The sequence below is a fragment of the Lissotriton helveticus genome, chromosome 7 (genome assembly GCF_964261635.1).
Source record: "Lissotriton helveticus chromosome 7, aLisHel1.1, whole genome shotgun sequence".
In the NCBI taxonomy this organism is placed as follows: Eukaryota; Metazoa; Chordata; class Amphibia; order Caudata; family Salamandridae; genus Lissotriton; species Lissotriton helveticus.
Window position 1 is genome coordinate 1,090,961,537 of NC_136068.1, and position 18,377 is coordinate 1,090,979,913.

Here is an 18,377-nt window from a genome sequence, read left to right on the forward strand (position 1 = left end):
CACTGTATGCCGACAGGCGGGAATCTGCCTTTAATATCTACCACAGGAGAGAGTACTTTGCAGTCGGAGCGCGCGGTAAAAAGGATTGCAACGCCGTTTTTCTTAGCCAAACCTGAGGACCACAGTTGCAGAAGAAAGAGTCTATCCTTCATCCGCTTAGCATCTTTGGATAGCAGGTGGGTTTCCTGAAGCAGACATACATCACCCTCAGCATTTTCTAAGAGTGAGAGTATTGCAGAGCGCTTATGGGTTATTTGACCCTCTGACGTTCAGGCTTACCATTTTTAAATCCCTACCCATAGCATCTAAGGTAGGAAAAAGTAGACATCTAGCTGCCCAAATCCAAAAGTACTAGGACCAGAAGGAGTCAATGACCTTGGGCCAGATACCTGCCCTGCCTGCCTGAGAACTGATGCGGAGCCCCAAAAAGAACCCCAAGTTTCCCACAGAAACCAGTTCCATAACAAATAATGCAACAGAACAGAAAAAGGAAGAAAACCTAAAAGTCGAATGCAGTGGCAACAGTCTGTCTCATAAGTCAGATGTTTAGGGGACATGGCACCATCCTAGATCGAGTCATGCACAGGGTACAGAGCAAGTCCATCGTAGAAAGGGGAGTGATGACACTACTTCTCCTCCAATGCCGAAAGATAAGCCCAACTGAATGCCAAACTTTTGAAGATTAAGGGACACCTGTATTATCCGTCACCTGTGCCACCGATGTAAGGGCCGCCTCTCTCTCCAGCATTCTAGTGGACGTGATCTCCCAACACGCTGCCAGTCGTTTGAGCGCCTGTGCCGCCGCGGAGACCCATTGTTCCCAGGTGGGGGGGGGGGGGGTGAGGGGGGGGGGAGGCAGGGGGCTTAGGGGCTGCTCCAATTCCAAGATGTCATAAGCGACTTCCAACTAGCGAATCTGCAGGAGCTTGCTATGGTACTTGAAGATGAGGCGAAACGGATGACCCCAAGAGTAGGGGATACCTTGTTCCTGAAGATGGTTAGTGATGGATTTAAAGTCCCTACGCTTGACCAGGGTGGAGGCCGCCAAATCTTGAAAAGTGCAGGCTGGTGACCACGGAACTGCACTGGGTTGAGATCTTGGGCCTTACGAACGATTCGCCCCTTAAGTTGTAAATTGTGGACACAGACAAGTATGTCCAGTGGGGGAGCTTTAGCACCACGTGGCAAGCCAACACGATGAACATGATCCAACTGTATTTCCAGATCCCCGTCCTCACCCAAGATCTGAGGAAAGATCACAGACGTAAGCACGAAGGTTATCGCCCTCTCCTTTCCAAGGAACCGCCCGGATTCTGATGTTATTACGCCTGGAACGGTTTTCCAAGTTCTCAGCGTGGGCCTGAAGATCAAGATTCTGCTCCGTGAGGCGAATCACATCTTGCTGGAGCTGATGGAGATCATCTTCTCTTCCTAAGTCGTGTTTGTCCAAGGTCGCCACTCACTCTCCTATGGCGTCCACATCACGCCGAACTTCTCTTAGGTCAGAAGAAAGCTGGGAGCAGAGCTCCATAATGTCCTCCTTTATGGCCGTGAACAGTTCGACCATAAAAGCTTTGGTTGCTGGCGTATCATTGTCGTCGAGTTGCGGTGATTTAGAGTCACACTGAGAAGCAGAGTGGCTCGCCGACTTCAGCAAGAGATCTTTCAGGGGCTTGTCCTTTCTATTCCTGGACATGGCGCCACAGGCAGGGGTCTATGCGTGGCCGAGCGCAACCAAAGCAGGGCAGTAGTAAGAGATATCGAAGGCGCTTAGGAGACCAACCACCGCAGGGTAAACCGGACTGGCGTGTAAGAGAGCGGGTGGACAGTGTCGAACTCCGTGAGGTAATACAGTTTGACTTCCTTAATACTACTGTGCTTCCAACATTGGTTGCATCCCTATTGGGCACACCTTATGGTTCCTTTAAAGATGAAAGGACTCCATTGAGTTTTTATCATGCATTATTGCTTTCATAGATATTCTTTCTTCAGAAAATGTCATCATTTTCTTAAATAAATTCATGCAATCAATATCATATACGTGATCTTGTACATTCCATTAGCTCCAGCTCCTATGCATTTCGGGCTAATGAGCCCTTCTTCAGGGAGCATATCTAAAAAACCAAAAAACAAAGCATCTCCTTTCAATTCATTTTAAACATGTTTGACAACTTTCAAGCAAAATCTATATTCATTACGGAGTTAACGATCAATGTATCCGTGTGGGTCTATTTCATACCATATGGGTTCATGTGATCGTGATGTCCTATAGACTAGCCTCATCGTGAGAAAAAACGTGAAAAAGAGCGTGCTCATATCATGCAAAAGAATACAATAAGGGGTAGGTAACACTTAGATTATGGGTGTACGATGACCTTTTTCAATCGTTCATACACTAAAAAGTGAAATTACGGGGATATCACGTCAATGCGGTTTTTATCAAAAAGCATGTCTGAGATATTGCAGTACGGTGGTCCGTTTGTAGACTTACGATTTTATGCCGATGGCACGCGTCGCTCGTATCTGTAGAATGGTGGTTTGTTTTCATGCCGGCCGGCATTCTGTGTGTTTATGTAATCACAGCAATCTCATTGGATGCTGCTAATCATGTGATTGTTTAAAGAATATCAACAACGGACAGGGACGTTATACGCATAGCGTGCGGCCATCTTAGACTAGGTGTGAACGGGGATTAATATATTGATATTGAATGAAATTCCTAACATTCATTCACATTTGTGAAATCCAAAAAAGAATTAACATATGGAATTGATTATATAAAACCGATCAACGGGCTATTCAAAAAAGAAAATAACGGGCGACCATTTTGGGTTGGGCACAAGGGTCCACTATTTACCGGAACAATAGTAAAGATAAAAATGTGTCAAGGATGACTAACGTGTAAAAATGTGTTAATGTGAAAAAATATAAACAATTCAGCAAATTGGTCATTATGATAATTTCTAGTATTGATGTGGTGTATTCCACTAGCTATACCACATGTACAAAACATCTGTTGCCAAATAAGACACTAACATTTTACCAATTTATAAATAACACACTAATTCCATACGGTCATTTAGTCCATGAGGTCTCATCGAGTTCATTTTATGTATCCAGAAGTTCTCAGGACGTAGCAGGTATTTGTTATTGTTTCTGCTTTCTGTCCTAGTGATTACTTCTAGGACCAGGAACTTTAGTTGTGAAATATTGTGGTTATGTTCACAAAAATGCATTGCCACTGATGATTTTTCATTGCGTGTTCTAATGTTTGATTTATGTTCATTAATGCAAGAGTTTTTCTTTTTCTTTAAGTCTTGCCTATGTAAACCTTTCCACACAGGCATTTGAGTAAATAAATTACGTTCGATGTGTCACACTTTGCAGATCCCTTAAGTTTAATGTTGTAACCTGGAGTGAGACGGTCCCCCTAATAAGACCCTTCTTCTAGTGGCCTTGGTCAGCCATAGACTTAGTCTGCACCACAGCCTCCCTTACCTGCCTCTGCTCCACCCACCTGTGTTTGTACACAACATGGACTGCAGGCTGGTAAACTAGATGACTTCAACTGGTAAGATCAGACAATGGAAATCCTTACCATGGTGTGTCTGGCTGCGCAGTGAGTAGATAGGTAAGATTCATATCAGCAGTTCATTCATGCTCAAAACAATGATCTATGTAGTCTGTGCATTAAAAGATACATACGTCCAATTTCTAGAAGTTAAGATTATTTTGTAATAAATACATAATAAAACATCCAACATCCCAAATGATTAAACTGGACTTCAGTCTGTTTCTTGATTAGAAAGTTATTTATAATTTTAAGCACCAGCTATCCAAGATATTCTTTAAGGCAAACAATGAAAAATAAACCTACTTTATTCGTTTATAAGTTCCAAACATCTTTTCTCCTGTTCTTCACAACTCCCTAATCAGGTTTACTCATACTTGAAAAACATTTAATAGTGTAACCCAGACTTTTTGGGTAGACTGTACTACCTGCCCTTTATTATGTGCACCACTTGGATAGGTGGCATGACCCAGTCATTAAACAGGGACACACAGCTCTCTTCAGAATGGTACAGAAATTTCTATACACGGAGGAGATGATGCTTTCTAAAAGTGTGTGCCATTAATGGTTGCAAATAAACTCGATATTTCTTAAGTTGTGATGTTGCACCATTGAGGTAATTCCTGTGAGCAGGACATTCAGTTAAATGTATTGCCATTTGACAGTTCCATTTATTAAACTAAATATTAAAGCTTCATGCTCCTGGGCATAGGCTACGGATGGTCTATGGCATATGATAACTTATCTACAGGTTCCTGTTCTTGGGTAAAGGGAATAGCCAGACCTACCAGCTGTGGTTTATCTCTATGCTGTTGCACCAGCATCAACAAACGTTGGTGAAAAAAGTCCAAAATCACCTCTCTAGCTTGGGAGGTAAAAAAAAAAAAAAGACAACAAAGACCAACCCAACAACAAAAGGAAATGGGGTTTAAAGGGTGGAATCTCAATTTCATTGTGTTGAACTAATTATTTTTAAGCTGAGTATATAATTCACGTTACTACACCTACAGGCCTGACAATATTTGCTTCTATATTTCTCAAAACCTGACCATGCTAGACAAATTGTTGCTTATCTGGCCAGAGATTAAATGTCTTCTTCACTGCAAGCAGATGGCAACCACAAGTATCTCCTTGACTTTTTCCATTTGCTGAACCCTCCCTGTAGGATCTGTGGGAGTTACGGGTTAAGGGAGTGACAACATTTTTCCTTACCTCATTATGGAGGGAAAACACTACATGTCCATAGTAAAACGGAGGCTACTTACATGAGTGAGTGCATATTTTTGAGCTACTGGAGAAGGCGAGACCACTTAAAGATATGAATTCAGAAGAAAACGAACTCCTGACAGCTTGTATCAATACTTCAATTGTTGAAGATATTTTATAAAGCGATGGTTTACCCCGGTTTGCTTAATTAAACTTTTGAGTACTCCACAGGCATGAGCCAGAAACGTTTTCAATGGTTCATTTATTGATTGCCATTAAATAAAGTTAGGGTAGCAGTGTATAGGTGTGGAGGTAAATCTAGAGATTAAGTATGAGAAGAAAACATATAGCACACATGGACACACAACACCCTTACTTCACACTGTACTTTACTACTAGAGTCATTCAAGAACTAAAACAGCGAAACCTCAAGACACTGATGTATTCACATGCAACTGGAATATTTATTCTGATGATGTAACACTAATGTGTGCACGCATCGCAGGCAATTCTCTACATCCCTACCTGCTGCAAGCCTGACCATCTCGGCTGGTGAGTTCCAGAAGGAAGCATGGAAAAGAGAAAGAGGAGAAAACAAGAGGGTCTCACAAAGATCAAAGGAAGCCAGTATTTAGCCAGAGCTCTTCTTCACTCACAAGCCAGTTTAGGAGTTAACATACATGTTCAATTTCTTACATATTTGACAGTACTGAAGAATATTCAGCTGTACCCAAAAATGCAGCTTTGAAATATCTGAATATTCTTTCTCAAACGCAGGAAAATTAGTGGCCAAAGGACACAGCCCCGATAACACCTGAATGGCAAGAGCCAACCTGTCCTCTGTTGAATAACATCCAGAATGAGAGGTGAGAGCAGGATCCTAGCTACCCAGTAACAAAACATCAGATGGAGGGCAGAAGTCAATACATGAATTGATGGACTGAGAGCACAGAGCAGGATCTAGCTTGCCCGATTAAAAGACAACATCCAGAAGGATGGAACCAGCCAATGCACTGGTAGTCCATTTACTGAATAAGGTGGGAGCAGGACCCACAGAATGAGATTCAAGGGCAGGACATGTCACCTTCGTGGCTGCTCAGAGAGGTAAGAAGACACGCGTTGATTTACAAAACGAGGTGGAGTGTATGGTGGTGGCTAGAAACAGCTTGTTTTGAATTGCAGTGGGCTGAACTGGAGTATTTTTGTGCACGCATAGTGCCATCTCAAAGCTGGGCTCAAAAAGAGGACCTCCTTTTCTGGGTATCAGTGTGCTCTAAATACCAAGAATAGAATAGATCTGGAAAAGACATCTCATTTTTAGGGTGCTAGCAGAATCCAACCAGCTGCTGAAATGCAGTAAGAACAAGTGTGACCAGTAATTGATACTCCATGAATTAAGTCTTCCATAAATTCATATGCTGCATAAAATTATCCCAATGTATGAGGTGAGGTTGTATTGAGAAATAATTCAAGAAGGCGTGTCAACCTATCGGAAATAGCAATGCACTTATTAACTTAAGTCTGCTCCACAAACAGTAAGACACTGAATTGTAGTAGTTTTATGAAATGATTTTGAATTAGATTCTTTTCCTGACTAAATCACCCAAGCACGCTGGAACCCCACCCTTTTCTTTCTTTGTTGTGCTTCAATTGATTAAGCTAATGTCTGTCTTTCTGTGATGTGGCGAGCTTTTCTGTACTATGCAAATTATTTGATCTGGACTGGTTGTGAGGCAATTTGTGCTCAGAATTTCAAACTGGGTAACTCTTAGTCCGCAATACTGTCTAGTTTTCTTTAGTACCATTATTTGCAATAGCACTTGAATATTTGGAAGGTAACAACGTTGTAGAACTTCATATCAAATTATACAAGGCAGGCAAGAGTTTTTAATAATTTCTTCCAATGGTCCTCTTCAACAACAGAAAATAATGTTCAGTAAAAATATCCTTAGCATCGACGGACAAAAAGAGCTAAAATAGGCAACCTTCTTGGCATCCCCGCCAAGCCTAATACTGATTGGGGTGTGGAACAACACTGTTGAGAAAGAAGGGAGGCATTAATTTATAGTTCAGTGAGTATGCCTGGACACTCCAAAAATACATTTTCCACGACATTCCCCGGATCTCCAGGGGAAGGCTGGATCTACAGATGAAGTTCAAAAAGATGTGCTGTGAAAGGGTCGAGGAGCCAAAGTGGTAAGGAGAGGGGATTCATGAGAACTAACAACATTACTACTGGTTGAGGAAAGCGATTAGTAATAGCATGTTATTTTGATTGTGTGGATAGTGAGAACAGGGGAGGAGTTGCTAGAGGTATAAGCACAAGATAGGCTATAGGCAAAGCATGATTAGCTGCAAACACTTACCCTCTGGGTTTTCCACATTCTTTCCATCAGCATTCCGTTCTTCCCGGAGCTCATGTTTCTGCTCTGGATCTGGATCAACGTTCTCAGCAGGAAGTGGATCTTTCTTTTCATCTGTAGAAAAGGCAAATTCACTTCACATCAGCTACTCAGCCAAAGTGTAGCAGAGGAACAGAGACTTCAAAAATAAAGAAAAAAGAGCCATGCCCAAATAGTTATGAAATGAGGTAGCAAGATTAGAACAGATTAAGATAACTAGAGGGAAGGTGTTGTGTGTATGATATTTGCTTAAACCCCTTGAAAAGCATTTATAATTGTATGTCTTTTGCAATGTACAGCAGCATTTAGCAACTTGATAGTATCACATATGGGTTCTTGATGCCTAATAAAAGTCTTTTGTTTAGTGCATATCTTGTGATATGCAATCAGCCCGCTGAGCGAACTTTGCAACGCTCTGACCTAGTCCTTATATTAATATTAACACTCACACTAGGGCACAGACTGGGGAGTTCAAGAACACGCAATGCCAATTCTCCACACCACAACATACCAGAGAGGTGCAAAGGTCGATATGGTATTACCCTGTCATTTTCCTATACTCATTAGACGAATAATAAGAGTATCATTACAGCCCTTTACCTAATAGCTAGTAAATGACTCCTCATACATAAAGCCTTAGGGTATTCAGAATGAAACAATGTTTCTATAGGGATGTAGAACGCAATATTCACCGCATGCAACTATATGCTTAAGCCTAACCAGAAGAAGAAGTCATTTCTATTGCTTCACCTCAATTTACCAGGATAGGATGTATTCATGAACAAGATGGTGGGTCTGAATCCAACCAAGATTGCAATAAACTGGAACAAGGGAGGGGGTAGTGATTGACAGAGATGAATTTCACATAGGAGACAGACTCAAGTGCAAACCACCCTTATCACGAGACAAGCAAAGCCCAAACTATTGTTTGTTGACCCTCTTTCTAAAGGCAAACAACTAAGTCAAGGCCTCTCAGACCACCTACTTTAAAAGGGAGCACACTAATTGTTCCAGAAATATTGTTGTTGGGTGGATCGAGCAGTTTTCTCCAGATCAGTAAATATATTTTTCCATTACATTATTTGCCTGTGAACGCAAGCGCAAAGAAAGGAAAAGATTACTTGCCTCAGTAAAATGGAGCTACAGCTTAGTATCAGTTGTAGATTCACATGCTGGGCGATTAGCTGCCATATAATGGTCAGATCCAGAATTGTAATATTTTCGGGGAAGAAAATATATAATCGGTGGCATTGACAGATTGACTTCTACAATAAAGGACTACACCATTTGTTCCAGACAACTGGGGATACCAAACTGAGCAAACGGAGTAATCTGCAGGAATGGCCTGTACAAATCAGGACGTGTTACTGTAGTTTATTGGTGATAAAATCAGGCCTTCATTAATTGGCTGCAAAGATTTTCATTTAACAGCAAATTCACATTATATATAGACGAGTTTTTTATTAAACTTGTCAAAAAATGCCAATTCCCACAATCATGAATTCAAATTAATGTGAGATAATGTCACATGAGAAGAAAATTGCAAAAAGTGGACAGAGCAAATATTATACATGTAACAACATTATTGTCTTATGAATCACTTTCTAACATTAATTAATTAATTAATTAATTATGTGCTTATATAGCGCTGGAATCACTCCCGAAGGGGTACCTCCGCGCTTCGACCGCTGCGAAACCCTTCCTGGCTTCCCTGAGAGATGGTCCCTTAATTGGTATCTCCAGGGTGAGACCAGGCATCCCCGGCGGTCTGGTGGGGCCGTTAGTGAAGATGAGGCAAGCTAGTGCCCAGAGTTGCCGAGTGTGATCGCTGATCAGAGTGGGCACCGAGGCGAGAGAATTATCGAGTCCGCTGACCCTGGTCCAGAAACCTGCCGCGTAGGGAATCGAACCCTGGTCCCGGGCCGTCCTCTGCTCTCGGGTCTGCCGCCTCTAACCAGTGAGCCACACTACTCCATAATTAACTTTGGCACGTTACCATTCATCTATGGCTAGGCATGAGTGACCTCTCTTTTCAGGTATGCTGCTGCTACTACTGACAAATATTTAGTACTGACAAATATTTAGTAAACACAATTGGGCGGATTTTGTTCAAAGGGTTGTACTCTGAACTAAAGTGTCTGTCAAATTGCGTCGAAACCAGCCATTTCACGAGCCTCTAAATCTATTGGACATGAAAGGATGCATCCTTCGGACAACAGTAGTCATGGAGACTTAAAATCTTCTTTAATGGTATTCTTCAATGTATGATGATTTGGGCTGGTTTCATGTTTTAGTTTTACCCAGTCCTCAAAGATAAAACATTTGCTTATGTTGAGCTTGACACTTCCTTGTTTTGTGCGGTATTAAGCAACTTATTCCTCCCCTTACCCTTCTGAAATACATGTGATCTTCAAACTTGACATGGACCCTCGAACAGTCCTTCTTGCCCAACATCAAATCAAGGATTTAATATTTGGCAGATGACACCAAACTTTACCTGAAAGCCTCCACAATCAAACAATGCCTCTCCGTCATTAAAGTATGAATGCCAAGCTACTAACCCTGATGGAATTCATCTTCATTGTCAACGCCACAAATTAAGTTCAAATCGATGACTGGCAATCCTACATGAAACTAGACAGATTCACAACTCGTCAAGAAAGAAAATCTGCTTGCAACAAAGAATTGCTGTGCCGGCTTCCAAACACACTTCACCAAGAAAACACATTGAGCATCGTACCAACCATCACTATTACACAACTATTGTTTAGCTCTTTTATTTCCGTCTAGTTTGCAAATTAACATTAGATTTCCAGAGATGTTAAGTAATACATTTGTACTGAATAGGTAAATATTTGTTTGCAGTAGGCAGCAGCAAGCTGGATCACATTGGAGGAATTTATAAATTTACATCTTACGTCACATGACATTATAATTTCCTTTCAGTATCTTCACTAGCCAATAGCAGCCTGTGATTTCAAATATCTGCACTATTCTGCACTATTCTAATGCCAATTCCATTTGCTCCGACAAAGCCAAAGTACTGTACAATACAGAACTTCAGTTTGCTAACACATCCCTGTGTGTATAGGTTTGAAAAGTCTCCATTTTCATTCGCTGAGGTGTTGCAGGTGATCTGATTATTCTTGCGACGATAGCTGGATGGAATACAACCCTCTAGACGGCGTAAAGGGGCTTGAAGTCCAGTCCTAAGAATACGGAGTACTACAACATGGAAACCTTTGCTGCAGGATATCCACTACTTCAGTTACATAATCATCATCACCATACTTGTTGATTATCGTTTGGAATTTTTTCAAGACGTTTTACACAGCGTATCCATTAAAAACAAGCACTGGCCTAGCCAATATGTCTCTCCTTTGGGACCTTATAAGTATTTAGCCAGAGCTATTGGCTTTGCAAATGTTTTAAAGGTATGTTGTAGAGCAGTGTGGCTGCTGTGCTCCGTACTGCAAACTTGGTGTTTAAGTTGGGGCAGTGGCATGGTGTGGATTGTAGTGGTGTGTTATTATATGGTGTACATTGGTAGTATGCATGTGGGCAGTGTGCGTTGGTGGGGTGAATGTGATTGGTATATTGAGGTGTGGATGTGGTGCACTCAACCCAAAAGTATGTGTGCATAGAGAAGCCATGTAGGATGAACTCTGGATGAAATCCTTGAACGTGAACCTAGAAATTCTCCTGCAACCGGCTCCTGCAGTCACTGACCTGCAGCAGTTTCCTTGGTCTATCCCGTCCCCTCTTTGAGGACGGTAAACAAACAGACAAAAAAGGGAGACGGGACTACAAACTAATGCACACAAAGGAGGGGGTGGTGGGACAGCTGAAACAGCGAAGTGAGAGGGGGTTGTGGTACGGGGGAAATCATGTATAAACACTGAAGCAGACTTACCACTCGCTTGATTACCGAGATGATCTTCAACTGTGTCTCCTGCTAGATTTTTCCAGCAAGGGAACTTGTTTATTTAAGACTTTGCTGAAATCCCGCGATTAAAAGCCAGCAATGACGGGTACAAATTAATCGAGGGGAAGGAGTGGCTGCATCGGTCTTAACCAAAAGCTGCATCTCAGCTTCCCGGCACCTGCCGCGAACATAAGGTAGAGAAACTAAAGCTCAAGAGAAGCTGATACGGTACAGCTGCAGCGTGATAGTTAAACATTTTTTTTTTAATTACCATGAAGTGCAACACCCGTCCGAGAAACAGGCACTGTGCAACAAAAGAAAGTTTGTTACACAGGTTATTGTTTGGAAAATGAAAGTGCACTAAGCGGGCACCATGCTCATACACATGAAGTGCAGCGTATGTGATAGGCTGTCTCGGCCGGCATGAAATGCCAAAAATAAAGAAAAAGTAGTGCAGTGAAAGCAGACATATGGCCCAAACTGAAATGATCCGCATAGCAGGGGCGGTCGTCGGGGTGGGAACAAAACCGTAACAAGGCGGGGCAAATGTATCCTATTCACCAACTAAAACAGTGGAATTCGTAAAGGCACACCAAGCAACCAATCAAAATGCGGTGGGCTTGTCTCAAGCCCACAGAGGAATCACAGCATGCCTCGCAGAGCAGTGCACAAGCTGCCTCTAGGCTCAACCTAAAAAAGGCTGTGATAAACAACAAGAATTTCAATCAAGAAAACAATGGCCAGCATCATGTTGAAAGCTGGTATCATTCCTTGATGTTCATTGAAAATGGCCACTGCTCAAAGGTTGATGCCATGAACATTAGGAAGCCCCACAGAGAGGGCCAGAGGGGCTCCAGACCACCCATCATTTGCGTCTATGTTAATATCGAACAGTTTAATTTGGCTGACCACTTCTAGACCCATCAATGCAATGTCAGTCACCCAGCAGAACAAAATAACAAGAAACAAGCCAACTTTTGCAGCAAGTAGCCCACCATTTGATTCTATTGCGTTAGTTTACGTCTGGATCTGGCTAGCTTTTGCTGCAGCTGACCTTGTTCTTTTAAGCATCAAGAAGCTATTACACAGAATCCAGGCATATAGACTTCAAAACCATGGTACATGACCTAGGCAGATGGTGGAATTTATCGGATTACCTACTTTTGCAGCATCACTCTAAACTCACTAAAGAATGCTTTCCATGCTGCCACAAGGCTCAATGTACAAAGGAAATGTTACATCTCTCCCTCTCTGATGAACATACAGTAGCTACGTCATACAATCCTGTATACACTTTAGAACCTGTTGTATCACCTACAAAGAAATGACAATCACCGCCCCTAATCTACCTGACAGAAAACAAAATGGGTAATTTACCTGTAGGAGTAGCTTTGCAGCTTGATGACTTTTCTGGATTCACATGCTGTGCATAATCCCGCCATCTAGTGGTTGGGTCTGGAATGCCCATTTTTTCTCTTGTGCGTGGACCAGCAGTTAGGCATACCCATCCCCTATGTCAGACTCACCTCCCGAAGACCCACTGCGTGGTCATCATCTCCAGATTATTTCTTCTTCTTTTGGTAACCTGCTCTAATTTAGGTCTTAGTGAATGTTATGTTGTGTATAGTTTCTGCACTGTATTTCAAAACTCATATCTCTTCTAGGTAGGTCAGGAGGGTTGGGTGTGAATCCAGAAAAGTCTTCAAGCAGCAACACTACTCCTACAGATAAGTAACCATTTTGTTTTGCAGCGTGACTCTTTTCTGGATTTACATGCTGTGCAATAACTACATAGCGGTATTCCTCCACCCGCAAGGTTGGGATGAAGTGAGAGTATTAGTGAACAGGTATTTTAAGACATTCTTGTCCCACTTGATCTTCCTTGTTGACCTGAATGTCCATGTAGTAAAGTTTTGTGACTGTGTGGCTGGACAACAATGTCACCACCATGTGAGTGGCTTTTTTTCTTACTGGACAGTGCATTTAATCGGTCTTCTCATGGCACTCATGCTAGATGTAGCATGTTTGGATTTTCTGTACTATCTATCTTCAAATGGTTCCCTTTATGATTGCCATCCCCATGTTTGCAGGAGAAAATAAATCTAATATTTTTTGCCTTCCTGTATTGTTTTTTTTTTTAATGGTACATAATTGCTCTCCTGATGTCCGGTGCATATGCAGACTGTCCAGTTTCGCCCGTTTCTTTACCTCTTCGACAATTCCCCGATTTACTTGGCTGGTTTGTTGCTGATGTGACACGACTTAAAGAGTCAAACTGTTTTGCTGCACAGTCTGCTAAACGGAGAAAGGTCTTACACTGGAAACCACTTCAAAAATTTCCTCTGGCCAGCATAGCTTCTATTGCTTTTACTATTTCGTAAACATTTTTCATTTGTTACAGTGAATTGTCGACCACACCGCTGAAAAGATTTTCAACCATGAATAGAGTGTCAAAAATGTTATCTTACAGTTCACATTTAAAACCAGAAATTCTTTGCCTTGAATGTATGTGTAATATTATGCTTGCACGCCGCTGCCTGCTGGCTGTATGGGCTGAATCAAAAGACGACTTGAAACATGTGTTCGCAATAGTGTTCCCTCTTGTATCCATGCTGTTGGCTCTTCCTTTATATTCATCCGGCAAATGCTGTACGATCTTCTTCTCCCGCATTGCCGATCGCCATACAAAATAAGCATTGAATCTGAATTAGCTATCCTCTATTATGCAGCTGCTGCTCTTTTCATCTTTTTTCCTACAGCCTTTTAGTCTTTGAATAGACAAAGATTAAAAACACTATGTGCATTACTTTTTCACCAATTTGTGATGCCAGTTCGAGCAAAACCTAATTGGATTATTTTACATAACATTTAAATTTGTTAAGGTGTTGAAGTGAACTAGATATCAGACAAACTCCCCAAAACATACATTCTCCAACCCTCAGGTAGTCCCAGATGTAAGAAAAGCCTCATTTTTTCCATGTCACGCTCTATCTCAATATGTTCTCCATCCACCCCAGTAACAGACGTCTCCTAAATCTTGACCTCACTAGAAGCAAACCTCAATCTCCCAGTGTCTCAATGATGGACACAGTGTAAAAGGTTGTCTGTTGTCCCTTTTCCCCTTTGTTCTACCTCGAGGGACTGCTCTAGCAGAAATTACAAATCGACCCTTCTAACGAGACCTTCCCTGTTAAGCTCGGTTTATTTTGTGAAAGTACGTCTGCCCACCAGAAGTAGGCAGTTTGTGAAAAAGCCTTAGTTGGCTCAGATACAGTAGCGACCTCGCCTTTCGAGCGCAGGTAGATGCGCCGGCCCCCGTCAGATGTCGGTATCTTGGGAGCCTTCGCCTGCTGTGGATTAGTACTACTGCCTTCGCCCAAATTGGCGGGAAGATTTGCTGCAGAGAAACCTAAGGACCATCCACTGCGGGCCACCAGTCCTTTCCCAGCTCACGGCAAGGATTTCTTTCCCAGCAGCCAGTGAGCGGTTAAGTCCTTTCTGTGTTATTGTAATAGGGGGGACGGGGAGTGTGTCAGAGCCACGCAGACTGGTGGCGGAGAGCCAATGTTAACTACCCGGCCAATTAAAATGGAAGGAGAGCACTTAACCAGCTCTAAAAGGAGCTCTTAGGAACATGTTACCTGTCATGATCAGCAGGCGCGGTGTCCCCGGGGAGCTCTCGGGCGGCACCTGACATCTCGCAGCCTCGCCGGGAGAGTGTGACAGATCAGAGCGAGCTGTCATCCCGCGGCGCAGGGCTCGCTGGCAGAGGGATTCCCCGGCTCGGAGCTTCGAGATGGGGATCCCCGGTCTCCGCAGCTCGCAGACGTCACCCGCCTCTCCTCCTCTGCCGTAGGCAAGGAGGGAGCGCAAGCAGCACTGTCTGCAGCCATGCCCGTCTGACGCGCCAGCGGGGTGCGGTGCAGTTTACAATTACAGCTCGAAATCCTTAGAGGGGTGAAATGAGACCCGCCCTGGGTGGCCAGTAGTGCACAAGGACTCTAGGGCTTTATAGCATTGCATCAAAGCAATTACAGTTCTACACTTAATCCCATCATTTGATTTCGAACAATTTTCCCCTTACTGAGAAAAAACTGGGTGCCGCGGCCAGAGCGACTGACGCTGGAATCTGGGGACCACGGTTCGATCCCCAGCGCCGGCGGCAGGTTAGCCCAGCACCATGTGACTCTGGGCAATAGCTCGCTTAATCTTCCCGACGGCCCCCAGCGCCTAGAGACCCTAACGGGTGATTGTGTGCTTTACAAATGTGGATTATTATTATTATTACTACTCTTAAGCAGCTCACACCCTGCAAGTATTGCCGTAGAAATCATCAATGTATAAATATATTATTACAGTTCTTGTCCAAGCCAACTGGTGACAACACGTCCCTCCAAACATTGAATATGATTGACCAGCACAACATGAACTGTCACACAGGCAGTTCCTAACCCACATCACAAAGCTAAATGCCATACTGATGATACTTAGCTTGCCTATCAGTTTTTATTTTGTGTGTGAAAGAGTGTCATAGACTTGGCAATCCAAAAAGACCCCACTCTTCTCTTTTCTTCGATTGAAGCCCCTGAGCCACAGAGCACAAAAGCAGAAAATCATAAGAAATAGGAAAGAGGACTGTCGTAACAGAATTCAACCACATACAACCCAACTCCTAAAAGAGCTAACATTGTTAGTCCTTCAGGTTCAGATGAAATTTAGAGTAGCCTGGCTCACTCTACACGTTCCTAACACCGCATCTTCCATCTGAAATGTATCACCTTCTTTGTTGTGAATCCAACTATCCGCATCGGAATTCCAGAGGAAATTAAAAGTCTTCCGCTTCAGAAGCTTCCTAAAAGTCAAACAGAAATTTTCCTTCACTCCATTAACTATACACTTGTGCAATGGTGGCTTTTTACTCAGTTGTTGAATGTCCACTCTCAAGTCCAATCTCTTGGTCCTCTTCTTTATTCCCTAGCCCACTCCCATTCCATTCCATTGTCTATGCTTCTTTTTATTTACAGTTGCAAGACTTGTAAGACTCCATTTCCTCAAAAGAGTTTTTTAATGTAAAGCACAGAGATGTCCAATGAGGGCAGTGTAGTACTATAAAAATCAACTAAATATGTAATAAAAACAAGCATTACACTGCAATAATGTGTTACATTTGGTACTGTATTGCAGCATTTATAAAGTGTGGCATATGCCCACGTATGGTGCTGGAGCACCGCTCTCGTATGGGTAGCATGCTACAATGCAAGGGACTGCATGGCTGACTGAATGCTGTATCTGTTGTGACCCTTTGGGGAAGCACTTTGGTGTCATGGGAGTGACCAGAGATGTGTGCTTGTTTTGTCTAGTGCCTAGCAGTGTGATAGAGGAGGAGTTGTGAAGGATAGGTACAACAATATAATTACAGTAAGAACTAGAGCATTTAGGCAGTACTAGAGCACCATCCTAGCTGAAGGGATAGCATGGTACTGTGTGTGAGTTGATTAACCCGTTGCGTGCTCGTGACGGAACCGTTCCATCACGAGCCTCGGGGGTGGGCTGTGCTGGTGACGGAACGGTTCCGTCACGGCCTGCTCGCCGCGCCTGCGTGGCGCAAATTCCGCGCTTGCGCTGAGCGTTCTGAAGAGCGGGCGGGGCCGTGACAGAACCGTTCCGTCACAAGCACAGCTCACCCGAGGGCCGTGACGGAGCGGTTCCGTCATGAGTACGGAAGCACCGTCTGGCCCCGCCTCCCCCTTAGCGCTGTGCGGAATAGCCGCCGCAGCTAAGGGGTTAAATAGGGGGACAGTTACAGAAGACCTAGCAACGCAGGTGAAAGACACAGATGAAGCAGTTAAATCGGTGAAATGATGTAAAACGGGCAAGAATGGGAGTTGGTACATAGGAAGTAGCTATGCAACATTTTTTAAAGGGAGGGACAATGCAACTGTTGTAGATTATACATCTGATGAATGAGGAAAGGAGTAGAACAGCTGTCATTGCTGGGAATTTGAGGCGATACTACGCATTCTTTAAAAGGTCAAATTTCCACCTACTCATTCTAGGGCAATGGAGGCCAACATTTGTGATTTGTGCACGGGTTCTCGCCCCAAGCTTCGCTCATGCTAACCGAAGAGTCCTAAAGGTGGGCGAGTCCTACTGGGGCCATGGCTCAGAACCAAGCCAGATTATCACCCTGCACGTGCAAGGGTAGAGATGAAGAGCTTGGTAGTCTGTTGCACTGATAGTACAAGAGCTAATCGGCCTACCGGTGTTATCCTTTTGTGTTCACTCTTCCATGTAAGCCCAATACTTTCCTTAGATCCAGAGACCCTCGCTCTTTATAGGTTACAAGAAGAAGCATTCTCCTGTCCTTCCAGAATTTTCTCCCAAACAACTTCCACTTTAATTATTAGCGATGTAGGTCATTTAGGGATATAAAAGAGAAAATGTGATGAAAGGAAACTATCCCTGCTTCGGCTAGAACTTCATAGTACTCATTTGTCATATTATGGTTGGTCTCCTTTTGCTCAATCGTAGTTCACATCTTCTCTACGTAACCCGTACTAAAAACAGTTTTTATATGTCTCCACAAGGTTGTTTCCATTCTTATCTCCTCAGCCTGGTCCATTCCCACCCCACTCCTCCAAATAACTGTGCTGTCGCCTCTACAATAAGAGGCCTTTCACCTTTAACAATAGGAGCCAACAAGTGCCATTTCCTCTTCTAGGCAACTGTTTATTCAACCACTCAATTCTGGCTCCAGCCAACAAAGGTTGTTGACGGGGTCTCCTGGATGCAGCAGCTCACATCCAGTGCATTTTCCTGACTTATCCTTCAAAGAACTCTGGCCTTCAACACATGAAGCCACATTTTAGCGAAAAAACTCAAATTACTCCCTACTACATTAAGACGTTTTTCAAAGTCTTGGGCTAGCCTTCCTGATACTCGGGCAGTTGTTGCCATTCTGTGATCCAAACATTGCAAAGATATGAACTGAACTCTGCCTTTATTTGCCGTAGAAGGTGAATTAGGCCACGCCCTATTGACCATGAACAAATGAAACTACCATCTACTACATTAAGGCTGGTTGCAATGTCTTGGGCTAGATAAAGGTAAAGTATGGAAAACACTCTCCTCTGCCGTTCTGCTTTGTTCTTTTATTCCTAATTGCGTATATTACTGTTCTTCTGATTTGTTCCCTGGGGCAACATATTTTCTTCTTAGCTGCTTAGGTACAAAGCCTTAGTCTTCTCCCATTATTGAATTAAAAAATTGGATC

At 43.1% G+C, this 18,377-nt stretch overlaps 1 protein-coding gene across 2 annotated transcripts in view; it reads right to left on the minus strand.

The window, feature by feature from the left end:
• The window catches only part of SLC38A10 (solute carrier family 38 member 10), a 433,558-nt gene that overhangs the window by 31,323 nt on the left and 383,858 nt on the right, over positions 1-18,377 (minus strand). For both annotated transcript variants that reach the window (XM_078654197.1, XM_078654198.1), the window contains exon 14: positions 7,144-7,254. In XM_078654197.1, coding sequence (XP_078510323.1) covers positions 7,144-7,254 — 111 coding nt within the window. The remainder of the gene's footprint in view (positions 1-7,143; positions 7,255-18,377) is intronic.